This window comes from Monodon monoceros, unplaced genomic scaffold, assembly GCF_005190385.1.
Source record: "Monodon monoceros isolate NGI ecotype Baffin Bay Population unplaced genomic scaffold, NGI_Narwhal_1 Super_Scaffold_15, whole genome shotgun sequence".
Taxonomy (NCBI): domain Eukaryota; kingdom Metazoa; phylum Chordata; class Mammalia; order Artiodactyla; family Monodontidae; genus Monodon; species Monodon monoceros.
Window position 1 is genome coordinate 67,046,619 of NW_021703771.1, and position 15,035 is coordinate 67,061,653.

Here is a 15,035-nt window from a genome sequence, read left to right on the forward strand (position 1 = left end):
CTTGACCTCTTCAATAATGGAAGACCAGTGTCGCCACAAGCATTTCCTAAACTTAAGAAAACACCAAATTGTCAATCCAGTCTTTCTTTTTTAAAAAAATGAGATATAACTTGTATGGAGTAAAATTTACCTTTTTAATTTATAACACCATGAATTTTGACAAATGTATGTAGTTGTATAACCACTACCACAATCAAGGTATAGAACAATTCCATCACCTCCAAAAATTCCTTCCTGACCCTTTGTAGTTAAGCCTTCCCTCCACTCCCAGCCCTGGACAACCATTGATCAAATCCAGTATATGAACACATTCATCATACCTCACTCTTTCACCCTAATAAAAGTAAGACTTTATTAGAAGGAATTCAGGGATAAAAGTGAAATTTCGTCTGCAGAAAGTGAGAAAAGGCAAGTTAATAACGATACCCTTATATTTGTTTCCATCATATGTTTAATTATTTTCTCTGTATTCTCAGTATGTAGAACTCTTGGTTAATAAAAAGAATGTTGTTATATGTCATGGGAGATAAGCAAAAAAATCATTTTGGTGCCCGTGGTGAGCAAATGTCATTTCCATAACAGTATTTAAATTATTAATTAGCTTATATTAACCTTCTGAAGTGATTGATACTACTTAACAAACCATTCTCTTAATCAGGGATATGAAGATGGTCTCAATTTGAATCCTGACTAATTGCTAGTAGCTGGCAAGAATTCTAGGTTACAAAAAATTCTGAGGCTTAATAGGAAATTTTAATATGAAACGTTTAAGTCTTAGAAATTATTAAACATTATATGTGTATTATCTTATTTAATCCTAACAAGAAGCCCAAGAGAATGTTCCTGTTGCTATCCTTATGCCATGAGAGGGGAAACTGAGTTTTAGAATGGTTAAATAACTTATTTAAGGTCCAACGGGGAGAAGTGATGAAGGTGGGGTTTGAATCCATTTAGTCAGACTCCAAAGGTTAGTATTTATCAACTTTGCCACTTTGCACCCAGGAAATTAATCACACAATGCATGTGTGTGTCAGGGGGGTCATGCAAATTTTTCTGAGGAAGTGAATCTGGGGTGAAATTTGAAACATGTATTGAACAGAGAAGGAGGCAAAAGCAAAGAGCAAGGAAGAGCTTTTCGGGCAGAAAGTAGAGCAAGTACAAAGGCCCAGTAGGTGGAGGAACAGGGCACTTTGGGGGAACTGATGTGCCCGTGTGCCTGAAGCACAGAGCCCAGGGAAAGAGAAGTGTGGGAAGAGACCAGAAGAGAAGCCTGCACACTAGGGCACTGTAGTGATGTGAATGACTTTGATCTTCCTCCCAAGGGCATTGGGAAACCCTGCATCATTTTAAGCTGGCCAGTGATACAATCAAACGTAGGCTTTCAAAAGGTCACTCTGCCTGCAGGGAGGGAGTCTTATTCACAAGGGTAAGAGAGATGGAAGAATATTGCAAGTCATCCAGTTGAGGATAGTGGCTGTGTCTTCTCACTTTCTATATTCTGATGCTTGGACATCTGGGGCCTGGCTGACCCTGGAGGGACTGCCCTCCACAGGATTAGCTAGTTCCTAGCGATTGTAAACCACTGGCCATCAAGCATATCTTTATATGCAAACCAAACAATTCAGAGCCCATACCCCCAACTGTCTTTTTTTTTTTTTTTATCAAGCTCTTACAATCTGGGCCACTATCCACCTGCCCTAATCACCCCAAGACCAGGTACCAGACAACCAGACAGCCCTAGAGCCCACAGAAATGATTCAACCAGCTAAACCTAAACCTGTTTACCCTGCCTTGCCCATCCCTTCCATTGGAAACCACAGTAAAGGCTTCTGCCATGTTACATTCTCTCTCCCTCTGCTTCCTGACAAACCCTGGTGCTTCCCCACGTGACCCCCCATGGAGCGGTATGACCCTTCCTCTTGGGATCTGTGAGTATAACAAACTATCTTTTCAATGGCAACTGTCTCCTGATTCTTTGGCCTTGCTGTACCTCAATAACAGTAAAACTATATTTTACAATAGTGGCATAGTGGAGAAGAGAGGGTACATCTGAGAGATATTAGAAATCAATAGGACATGGTGATTGATTGCATATGGGGCAAAGTAGATGTCAAGAAGGAAATCGAGATTTCTAACCTGTAGGCCGAGAGAAATAACGGTAAACACTTACACAGCATTTGTGTTGTTCCAGGCCCTGTTCATTCAATTCTCTTTAAAATTTTATTCCCATTTCACACAAGTTGAAACAGAGACACAGAGAAGTTAAGTAATCTGCTGTAGCAGAGATCAGTGAACTATTATCCATCTCCTCTCCTTGGCTTCCTGAGAAGGCAGCTGGGCTACAGTTTTTCAGCCTTTTTTGAGGCTAGGTGTGACCAAGTGACTGAGTTCTGGCTGTGAGAACACGGTTGGGGGATGGAGTGTAGCACTTCTGAGCCTGGATCATTAAATCCTCCCATGTACCAACCATCCTTCTTGATTAATGAACGGACTCGGGAAGCCTCCTGTTACATATGGTGGAGCCATAGGTAGATGGAGCTTAGGTCCATAAATCAAGGAGAGATCAAGCAGAATTTTTCTGTAAAATACCAGAGTAAATACCTTTGAGGACCAAGAAGTAGAATTGAAGGTATTATGTAGATACGACTATAACCATTTAAAATATGGTAATTAAAAAATGTAAGAACTATTCTTAGCTTATTGGTTGTACAAAAAAAGTGCAGCAGGCCAAATTCAGTCACAGGCCTTAGTTTACCAAGCCTGCCCTAAATCATTGCTTAAAGGAAAGCTACCTGCTGATCTAGGAAACTTTCCATGAGTTTATAACAGGCAGCTTGTGTGTCCAGCCCCTGAAATTTGGGGGCCGTTTTTTCCAGCAGCTAGCCTCCCATAACGTATCCAAGGCCACATAGCTGGGAAGTAGCAAAGCACAGATTTGAACTTGCTGATACTGCACAGGGCTGCCTGTTGAGAAACAGGACAAGTTTGACTGTTGACATCCTCCAAGGGCTGCTTCATACTGCCACCCCAATTCTAAACCTTGAGTCAGAAAGAAATGCACAGAGACATAGTAAGAGTTCTATGTTGCACAATTGTGCCTTGAAAACCCACATGTTCCCAATTGAATAAAGAGATCTTGTTTGATAGTGTCAAGGATAATGGCTTGTTACTGTTCCTTCAAGGAGTAGGACTAATGTTTCGCATCTTATAAATACCCCCTAATTACCATTTCTTCCAACTCCAGCTCTACCAGCCACCTTCTCAGGGGTGTCCCTCAGTGCAGAGTCCACCCAAACCTGGAAGCAATACTGCACTTCTGCTGGAAAAAGGTGGGATGGAGAGGTGTATAAGGGCTGGCTCTGGGACATCCCATGCTTTCCAAAGTCTACATTCCTTAGAGATTTTTGACACCTTATTTAAAATGACTAAGAAAACAAATAAAGAATTTTTTTCCTGGAACTTTACAGAAAATGAAAATGAAATGAACGTGGTCTGATGTAGATTATTCTAAACACGTCCATGTCCAAAATATTGGATGGTGTATAATGTACCTAAAAAAATCGTCAAGTCTTCCTGGTATAAGTTTGGGAAGAAAGAAATTGGCATTCTAAAATACCATTCCTGCTCATTCTTGCCATTTTTCCCCACCAGGCAGGATTTGTTTACTTCGGTGTTTATAGTTACCGGTTGGCCTCAAAATAGATATTTTAGTTCTGAGATCTCACTCATGGATAAAGAATGTGAAGAGAAGTTTTCTGTGGTGATGTTTGCATTTTTAAATTAAGGGTAATTAATCTCTCCTGTCCATCTCAGGAAAAAAAGATGATTATTATGAAAACAGAGGTTGTTAGAAGAGAAAGCGATTAAAAATGACTCATTTTGGAATTTTCCTTAGACTTTGCTTTTTTGGTTTTGGTTCAGGAAGGTAGATGAAAGATATTATTTTTACTTATCCTGGACTCTCAGTGTTTTAAAGACAAACAAGTGATGATCTATATCTAAATAATTTGCCCTATTTGTGAATACTCCATTGTTGGTTGTTGTGGTTTGGTTCTCACATGCCAAATTCTACAAATGCCATGCACAGTAAGTTGTCTTATACAATGGAACCAGAACTAGTAGTTGACTGATTAATTTTAAAAAGTCAAAGAATCATAAAAACTTCATAATTGCATCTTTAAATATTTCCTTTTAACTTAAAAGTTAAAAATGCTCATACATGTACCATATTTTAGCATACTATAGTGTGCCATCTTTCTTTTGAGTATGAGTCTGTTGTTGGAAATCTAATCAGGTAGCTTAAATAAAACCCAATCACAATAAATTAAAATCCGAATTTTAATTTATTTAAAGAGGAATGAGAATTCAAAGACAGTCAAGAATCAGTTGGAGGGAAGAATCATTTTTTATTTTATTTTTTGAATCTTTTACAGTTGTATCAACCACACATAATTCAATGGAAATTTTTAGCGACTCATCTTTATTAAGTCTTTCTAAAGCATATAACTTAGTCGTCATAGATATAAGTACTCTATGCTTGTCGCATTCGTACGACATAGTTTTATGGGACATTTAAATTATGTAACTTCAGTAATCCACAAAACTTGAATAAACTGGTTTGGGATTAAATTCGACCGCAGATAATTCAACTGGTGACACCAAAAATGCACAGATGTATAGGGAGCAGCTTTGAGCATTCAACTTGGTTTGTGAAGAGAATGAAGAAATGCAGTACTCTTACGAATCTATTAGGTACAGGTCAATTTGAAGGTCTTTGAATGTGTATGTAAAGTGGTGTTTGCCTGCTTGTAGATTTTACAAATCTATCTTATCACACTGAATAAACATAGTAATAGGGAGACTGCATGGACTACACTAATGTAATAGATATAGAAGTGATCTTGGTGTCTAAATTACTTGGATATGAACTTCATCATCTTAGTAATAGCAGCCACAAAGTAGTAAAAAAGCAGTTATTGGCATCGTTATTTTTAAATTGACTCAAATAGTAGTAGTCTTCTTAACACACTATGGGTGAACTTATGTGTTAGCAACTATAATCAGAATAGACTTACAGAAATTGTCAAATGCTTTGAAACATTGTTTCACACATAAAACTCAAAATGTTTGATTCCATGATATTGAGGATGAGCTTTTTAGAATAAATAAATACATTTCTGTCGGATGAATTTCTATTCATCTTTATTTCCCCCAGCGTGAAACAGAGCAGTGGTTCTCAATTGGGGCAGTATCACACACATAAACACCTAGGGTATTTTGGAAAATGTATGAAGTCTTGTCAATTACTGCTATGGTTGCAGGGTGTCATTATTGCAGGGAGCTACCGGCACTTAGGAGACCGGTTCTGGGATACTGGGGTCCCAGCAACGTGTAGGACAGTTTTGTACAACTTTCTGATGTCCCTCCAGAGGAGACACTCATGAAAATGAAAGATCTATCTAGATCTATATGAATCTAGAACCTGTTTTATTATAAAGACAAATCGGGGGGTAGATCTTTAATAAGTCATTTCTGCTATAGTAAGATGTGTGTTTCTAAAAATCACTGTGCCATGCAAAATCATGCAATAAAAACAACAGGGTTTATGAGAAAAATGGGTTTAGAGACATGATACTCAAAAACTTCATGAGTGACATAAATAAGAAGGTGGGATCCCAGTAAAAATAGTAGCACAGTTTTATACATGGTAAATGGTTAAGAAATACACAAGAACAACAGTAAATATTTTACTGGAAAAGTACCTAAAATTCGCTAGTAGAAGTGGGCAACAGAAGAGCCGCCATCTGTGAGTTATTGTGAAGTCTTGGAGGGAGGGTTATGTGAAACTGGACGGAAAATTACAGCCCCATTCACTACGTGTGCAAGTGTGGGAAACGAGGTAGCTGTTTAGTGTGTTAGCATGTACATGTGTGTATTCCTACATGGCTCATTCAGCGAAGTGCACTTCTCTGGATTTGCCTGGTGTTTCTCGCTGAAAAAGTCCTCATAAGCAAATGTATTATGTTCAGATTGTTCCTATCAATTGCTTTCGAACAAATTTTAAAGCAAGTGTTACAGCAGAACTAACTGTAGACTGAATTGTTCTAGGAAGGCAACTACTATGTAAATCAAGAAAGATGTTTTCTTTTGTTTGGAACTTTCCAAGATTTGTTCACCTTTCCAGAAAATCATGTCCCTGAGGCAATGCCACTTGTGGTTCATGAGTTCCCAACACGACACACTGGTATGAGCCTGCATTGGTAGCTGTCGTATTCCTGGTGATCTATATAGAGGTGCAAGTATCAAAATATTCATTAGATCTTCTACTCTAACCTTTAACTGTAATAGTTAAAGAGCATTTATCTAAGAATGAAGAAATAAAGTTGTATTAGAGATTACGTTCCTGCCATTTCTCCCTTACATACAGTTAGGATATTATATTGAAATTTTTGAAATGATATGTAAAGGCCAATTATATAAAATGGGCACAATAAAATATGTATTAGGAAAAGAGGGTGGCTGTGAACCACGGGTATAGAGTATGTTTTTTTTTAAAAAAGAAAGGAAATGTTGGCATATTTTTTTATCCATGAATACATATGAGGGTTAAATGAGATATGCCTGGCATATGATAGGCTTTAAATAAATGATAGTGGTATTATTATTTTTTGATACAGTATTAGAAGACACACATATCCAGTTGCTTCCTGCATCTTTCCTTTTGGATGTCTCAGAGGGCCCTCAAACTTAGGAGATCAGGGTCACCAAACTGCCCATTACTCTCCCAAACATGCCCCCTACCCGGGTTATTTATTTATTTATTTGTTTGTTTGTTTGTTTGTTTATTTTTGGCTGCATTGGGTCTTTGTTGCTGCACGCGGGCTTTCTCTAGTTGCGGTGAGCGGGGGCTATTCTTCTTTGCGGTGCATGGGCTTCTTATTGTGGTGGCTTCTCTTGTGGAGCACGGGCTCTAGGCAAGCGGGCTTCAGTAGTTGTGGCGGGCTCAGTAGTTGTGGCTCACGGGCTCTAGAGCACAGGCTCCGTAGTTGTGACGCACGGGCTTAGTTGCTCCGCGGCATGTGGGATCCTCCTGGACCAGGGCTCGAACCTGTACCCCCTGCATTGGCAGGCGGATTCTTAACCACTGTGACACCAGGGAAGTCCCCTACCCGGGTTTAACCAATAGTGAAAAGGCTTCATGTTTAACCCAGTAGTGACCAGCTAGCAAAGGAGCATTATCTGTGACTCTTCTCTTTTTTGAGAGGCCTATATCCAATAAACCCCCATTCCCATAAATTCCAGGTATCCCCCTCTCTCCCACCATGTGTTTCAAAGCTATCTGCTTTTCTCTAACCTAACTACTACCACATTATTTCAAGCTACCATCATCTCCTACCTCAATTATGGAAATAGCCTCCGAGCTAAGCTCAGTCTCCCTTCTTATCCCCTCAGATCTATCTTCTCTTTAGCATCAGCCAATAGAAATACAATGAGCACATATGCAATTTTCAATTTTCTGGGCCATCATTTAGAAAAGGAAACGTGGGCGATTTTCATAACAACTTATTTAACTTACTATATCCAAATTTTAATCATTTCAACATGTTATGCATATGAAAAATTATAAAAGATATTTGGCCTCCTCCTTCTGCTATGTCTTCAAAATCTGGCATATATTTTACATTTACAGCACCTATCAGTTTGGACCCCCCACACCTCAAGTACAATTTGAGAGAATTTTATGCTATGCTGTGATACTCAATATATAATTTCTGGAAAGCCAGGTTTGACTCCATGACTAGCCTTGAGTTGAATTGGAAAATATACCACAGTCCATCCCTTTACAAATAGGGTTCCACAAGAAGGGTAAGCCCTGATGCCCTAAGACATCCATTGTGTGTCATGAATTAACTTCTCTCCTGTGAGAGTCCTCTAACTTCCTCTTCTACCCCTCTGTACACATCCAATTCAGTGCTCTCAGCTACCAGTAAGTGACAAGAATAGACAAACCAGTCTCCAGCTTGGGCCTTTCTTGAGAACTACTGTAGGGAACTCATTTTCTTACCTGCATCTCCAAATGCAATATAAACCCACTCTTTTTTCTTGGTTAACAAGACCACCTCATTCCACTGCCCAGGTTAAAACTCCAGTCATCTTTACCCCCTCTATCTCTCTCTCCCTGACACCAAATCAGTCACTAGTTACGATCAATTCCTCTTCATTAAGTAAAACCGTCCCTTCTATCTCCATGACCCCATTGTCTGTTTGGATTGTTGCTGCTCTTATTTCCAGGGAAACGACATAGCTTCATAATTCTCCCAGTTGGTCTCCCTGCCTCCACTCTTTCTCAAATCCATTGTCTTCCTTGTTGTCACATTGATTTTTTTCTGAATAATAACAACAACACTAACAATGGCCATGTACTTTCTTGCTTCAATCTTTGCTTACCTCAGCTCCTCATTGCTTACAGGGCCAGATCCACGCTCCTTGGATTGGATTAGGAAATTGGGCTTTGAAGTACCTTTCTAGCTTTACCACGTCCACCCTGTCCCAGACTCAGGGAGCTAGCTATAATACCTCTGGCTTTTTCCCCATTCACAGCTTTACAACCTGGATCATCTAACATGCCATTTTCCACTTTATTTTTATGCCTCACCTCTACCAGAATATAAAATGGAGGCAAAGACTTACTGTGTTTTGTGCAGTACCATGCACCCAGCACACAGAACAGTGTCCCAGAGTACATGATGAAATTTATCTATTGACTGAGTAAGTCAATAAATTGTTCTGAGACAGGCTGAGACCTGGGACCCTTTGCTGCAGTGCTTACACTTGGACAAATTCTCCTTGAGCAACAAAATACAAAGAAACTATAAGGGACTAAAAATAACTGTGCATGCACAGTTGAGGCAAATTATGGACAAGAAGATACAAAAAAACCAAAAAGATGCCACCGAAAACTACTAGAGCTAATCAATGAATTTGGTAAAGTTGCAGGCTACAAAATTAATGTACAAAATTCTCTTGTATTCCTATACACTAACAATGAAAGCTCAGAAAGAGAAATTAAGGGAACAATCCCATTCACCACTGCAACAAAAAGAATAAAATACCTAGGAATAAACCTACCTAAGGAGGTAAAAGACCTGTACTCAGAAAACTATAAGACACTGATGAAAGAAATCAAAGATGACACAAACAGTTGGAGAGATATACCATGTTCTTGGATTGGAGGAATCAATATTGTGAAAATGACTATACTACCCAAAGCAATCTACAGATTCAGTGCAATCCCTATCAAATTACCAGTGGCATTTTGTACAGAACTAGGACAAAAAATCTTAAAATTTGTATGGAGACACAAAAGGCCCCCAATAGCCAAAGCAATCTTGCGGGAAAAAACCGGAGCTGGAGGAATCAGACTCCCTGACTTCAGACTATACTACAAAGCTACAGTAATCAAGACAGTATGGTATTGGCACAAAAACAGAAATATAGATCAATGGAACAGGATAGAAAGCCCAGAGATAAACCCACACACCTATGGTCACCTAATCCATGACAAAGGAGGCAAGGATATACAATGGAGAAAAGACAGTCTCTTCATTAAGTAGTGCTGGGAAAACTGGACAGCTACAGGTAAAAAATGAAATTAGAACACTCCCTAACACCATACACAAAAATAAGCTCAAAATGGATTAGAGACCTAATTGCAAGACCGGACACTATAAAACTCTTAGAGGAAAACATAGGAAAAAAACTCTTTGACATAAATCGCAGCGAGATCCTTTTTGACCGACCTCCTAGAGTAATGGAAATAAAAACAAAAATAAACAAATGGGACCTAATGAAACTTCAAAGCTTTTGCAAAGCAAAGGAAACTACAAACAAGATGAAAAGACAACCCTCAGAATGGGAGAAAATATTTGTGGATGAATCAACAGACAAAGGGTTAATCTCCAAAATATATAAATAGCTCATGCAGCTCAATATTAAAAAAACAAACAACCCAATCCAAAACTGGGCAGAAGACCTAAACAGACATTTCTCCAAAGAAGACATACAGATGGACAAGAAGCACATGAAAAGCTGCTCAACATCACTAATTATTAGAGAAATGCAAATCTAAACCACAATGAGGTATCACCTCACACCAGTTAGAATGGGCATCATCAGAAAATCTACAAACAACAAATGCTGGAGAGGGTGTGGAGAAAAGGGAACCCTCCTGCACTGTTGGTGGGAATGTAAACTGATACAGCCACTATGGAGAACAGAATGGAGGTTCTTAAAAAACTAAAAATAGAATTACCGCATGACCCAGCAATCCCACTACTGGACATATACCCAGAGAAAACCATAATTCAAAAAGACACATGCACCCCAATGTTCATTTCAACACTATTTACAATAGCCAGGTCATGGAAGCAAGCAAAATGCCCATTGACAGACAAATGGATAGAGAAGATGTGGTACATATATACAGTGGAATATTATTCAGCTATAAAAAGGAACGAAATTGGGTTATTTGTAGAGATGTGGGTGGATCTAGAGGCTGTCATACAGAGTGAAGTAAGTCAGAAAGAGAAAAACAAATATCGTATATTAACGCATATATGTGGAACCTAGAAAAATGGTACAGATGAACTGGTTTGCAAGGTGGAAATAGACACAGATGTAGAGAACCACCGTATGGACCCCAAGGGGGGAATGTGGCGGCGGGGTGGGATGGTGGTGTGATGAATTGGGAGATTGGGATTGACATGTATACACTGATGTGTATAAAGTGGATGACTAATAAGAATCTGCTGTATAAAAAAATAAATAAAATTAAATTAAAAAAAAAGACCAAAAGGACCAACGGCCAGTTCTGAAGAGCCGGGAGCAAAAGCAGGGTACTGCGCATGCCCCCTGCACGCAACACCACCAGAGGCGGGAGCAAACAACCTGAGCCATCACTCCAGTCCGACCGCTGGACCTGCACGTACTCACCCCATATAAGGAACCAGCTCACTTCCCCTCAGTGAGCAAGCAAGGGAGGGAACCTGTTGCTTGTTCTCGCTCCCCGCTGCTGCAGCAGGGGCCCCAAAAAGCCTTGCCTGAATTTCTTGTCTGGCCTCTGATCAATTTCCATTGATGAAGAAGGCCAAGAACCCTGATCTGTAACAGTTCCAGGGCCACCTCTGCAGTGAAGCCTGCTCCATGCTTCCTTTCATTCTCAGCAGGGTGATTTCTCTCTCCTTTGTGATTGCAAAACACACCAAATGCGCCATTATTTTAGCGCTAACAGCATACTCTATATATTTACTCACATATACATCTCTCCTCTTTATTTGAGCTCCTTGATGGCAGGAATACTCTCTTATTCATCCTAAATGTCAATTATAGTACCCAGTTCATAGTAGGCATTCAAAAACTGTTTTATGAACAAGTGAATACATGAAATGAGTTAGACAGAGGAAGAAGAAGAGTATTTGATTTGGCCAGGGATCACACACACACATACACACACACACCCCACCCCCAAGTGAGGAGTAAGACACACAAATCACCCTATGCAACTAAATGTTGCAAGGATTATTCTCTGTGAGAGACAGATATTAGGCTAGCTGTGGTGGCCTTTAATTCACCTTTGTAAAACACAGTTTTAAAAAGACAGTCTGGCTCGTAAAACATAATAGGTAAGCTGTAAATCCACCAATTTGAGATTTTTGGAATGAAAATACTGATAGAGTTTGACCTTTAATAAGCTATTTCCATTATTAAAAGTTCTACTTTTTTGTAATGAAAGAACTATGATTTCTGGATATTTTATGGTGTATTTGGTTTTTACCTTCAGTCACCTCAGCAAAAATAAAGAGGTTTCCCCACTGGGGGAACTTCAGACATGTATGCATACTGAGAGGGAAGCAGAAGGGGAAATGATCATTTGATTTATTCATGACTCTTCTCAGATACCCATTCCCATGCCCAGGTTCTGAGGACCCCATTTCTAGAGCTCGCACTGTGTTGACCACTCTGTTCTAATCGGATGACATATGGAAGCCAATGACTGCCTTTTCACATGCTAAAAGCGTTCATACTCTGCACACCTCGGGATAGGCAGAGCCTAGCAATTAAAAGCACAGATGGTATGTTGGTAGCCTCAAAATTTCTGCAGCAACAAAATTGGGAAATTAAAATGTAAAACAACACATAAAAACTAGACACCTCAAGCATGTAATCGTATATTTATTTCTCTTTTTAAAGAACACTCCTTAATGTAATTCAATATACAAACTTGGTTTCACAGAATTATAATCCACTATATAGCACAAAGATAACCCAGATTGTGTGTGTGTGTGTGTGTGTGTGTGTGTGTGCGCGCATGTGTTGTACCCCCTTCCCTTCCTTCCATTCTTCTGAACCTACAAAGGCTCTGCCCACTGTCCACGCTAACCAAAACCCATTCTAAATGTTATCTACAAAAGACATTATCCTCCCACAAGTTCTTTTCCCTGGAAAGCTCCTTTTCCGTTCCCCCTGAGATAGCCAGGAGTGTGACACTCTTCCCCTCTGCAGTAGGGTCAAGTGGCTTCCCCTAGAGCTGATGCCAACCCTGTTACCGTGCAGACTGGCTGACAGGAAGGGCTGGGGACCAGGTCTCCGTGCCCTTCCCCACTTCCACACCCACCCCTCAGTCCAAGCGCGACCCCTCTGTAGTAGCCTTAGTTCCAGTCACCATCTCGTGCAGCAAGAACCAAGGAGATTGCTAAGCCCAGGTCTTCTCCATGGGCAGCGCACAGCACTGCCTGCCAAGCCACCGGGCCGGCCGATAACCAAGCTCAACACAGTCCCATGTGCTTTGTCACTTTAATTTTTAAAGACACCCTAGCATAGGTCTGTGGCAACCTAGTGTCCAACTGAGTTACATAAAATTGTACCAGTGATGCACTTGTACATATTTACATGGGGTGGAATGTTTTCCCATATATTTAGATGAGTATATAGATCAACATGTTCACATAAGACCAAATACTTTTAATATTATTTATAACTGATTTATAAAGCTTTGAAAAAACTCACAATAGCACATTGTTTACTTTAATGCTTTACGGTACTATCAGTTTAAAATCACAATCAGCACTTAAGTTATAGTCAATCCAGCAAACAAGAGACAAAAAAATTTACAAGAGTTAAGAACTGACTGATACATCCTTTATCTTTTTTTTAAACTAATGCATAAGTGCAGAATAAGATACTCTAGTTTAAATATCTTGTTTACAATATACATTTTTGTTCTAGTTACGCAACAGTAAATCCCATGCTTCACATAGAAAAGCAATCCACAACATTAAGAAAAAATGTACAATTTATGAAACAAAGTAAATAAATATTAGTATTACAGAATCAGAGCTGTACATAAAAGCTGTTCAGTTTTAATCATATAAAAATATGTTTTAGTGCAACCTCACATATATATTGATGCTGTTTTGCTTTACATCATTTAGATCCAAGTGTCCAAAAAAGGAAAGAAATTACATTTATTACAAAGCAGATACACAAATTCTAAAATATGTACAAATTACTGCTAAAAAATGCTTATAAGAATATAAGCAAAGTAAAGAAAAGGCACAAACATCTGTACAATTTTAAAAGTACCAGACCCAATAGGTTAATTTCAAATTTTGTTTTGGTCAGGCTCATGATGACTTGTTAATTTACCTAATTCTTCTGATATAACAAAAGTATATATAATAGCAAACTACTGTAACTTAGGACAGGCATGCTATAAACTTGATTACCTCTATTTCTAGAAAAGCAAAAACAAAGGGGAAAATGTGGAAATGAAAGTCTCCATGCATCTTAGATCAATGTAGTTGACTCTTTTCCGACGAAGGTTCCTTGCCTTCCTCTGTGCTTGAGGGTAATTCTTTGCTGCCTTGAAAGCCCGACTGTTTGTCATCCAGACAACTCTTGCTGTAAAACGTGGAGTGAGCGAATGCAGTCTGTGATGTACCAAAATTGTCCTTTTCACCATCATGCAAGTCAGGGTGGGTAGCTGAGGTACAGGGCTGACCTGGCTCAGGTCCACTAAAGTGTCTAATGCTAACATGTGCACTTTCCAAGGGTTTCTGATGGGGCGCCTGCCCCCGAGCTGGCTGGTCTGCCCCCAGCAGAGCGGCCTCTTCTGTGGCAATCCGGAGGGAGGCGATGGCTTTTGTGCAAGTCTGTATGTTTTCCTCCTGTTCCCGCTCTGTTGCATTCAGGCTGTCTTCTGAAGTGCTCTGTTTCATCAGTAGCCGAGGAGAGGAGGGTGTGCTAGGTGGACCAGATGACTGCAGAGCGTGAGGAGGTCGCTTCTCGTGCTGCTTAGGAACCACATAGGGATCCTTGGCGAAGGCGTCCCCTGAAGCTCCTCTCTTCTCCTCAGAGCCCTCCATTGGCAGAGGCAATGTGGGTGGAGGGTGTAAACCGGAAAGGGCCAGCGGCATGGAGTGAACCATTTGGATCCCACCAACTGGCACCATGGGGATAGGAGCTCGCACTTGCTGCTGAGAGTGGAGTGGAAGATGACTGAAGACATAGTCATTAGGACCCTCAGGGAAAAGGCTGGAGCCTGGATGTTCATAAGCACCTTCTTGGTCTCCATAGAGACTGAAGTAAGGAACCTGAGGTAATCCTCTTCTTAAATTCTGCATCGGGAAACAGAGAGCACAACGCTTAGGACCCATCACGCTTCACGCTTAGGTCAAGCTGTTTCATTCATTCACTCACTCACTCATTCTTTCAAGACACGTGGAGACTCCCTAATCTTTTTATCCATTTTTTATTTCTCAAGACAAAAGAGAATTTCTCAGCGGTCTTTTAGGATTCTTGAATGAGGCGGTGGGTCTGTGAAAAGTTGCCTTTGCTGTTAAACAGCAATGTAATAAATCATGCAATGTGTTTTCCACTAGGTACAGAGACATGTTCCAGCTCTGTTTTGTTCATAAGATGGAATGAAAAGAAAATAATGGATAATTACCAAAAACACTTTACTGAGCCAAAAAACA

At 39.8% G+C, this 15,035-nt stretch overlaps 1 protein-coding gene across 9 annotated transcripts in view; it reads right to left on the reverse strand.

Annotated features, from left to right (window-relative positions):
• Nucleotides 1-12,213: 12,213 nt before the first annotated feature.
• HIVEP2 (human immunodeficiency virus type I enhancer binding protein 2) overlaps nucleotides 12,214-15,035 on the reverse strand; it is a 193,102-nt gene continuing 190,280 nt past the window's right edge. For all 9 annotated transcript variants that reach the window (XM_029223568.1, XM_029223576.1, XM_029223569.1 and 6 more), the window contains one exon: nucleotides 12,214-14,675. In XM_029223568.1, coding sequence (XP_029079401.1) covers nucleotides 13,851-14,675 — 825 coding nt within the window. In that variant the 3' untranslated portion in view covers nucleotides 12,214-13,850. The remainder of the gene's footprint in view (nucleotides 14,676-15,035) is intronic.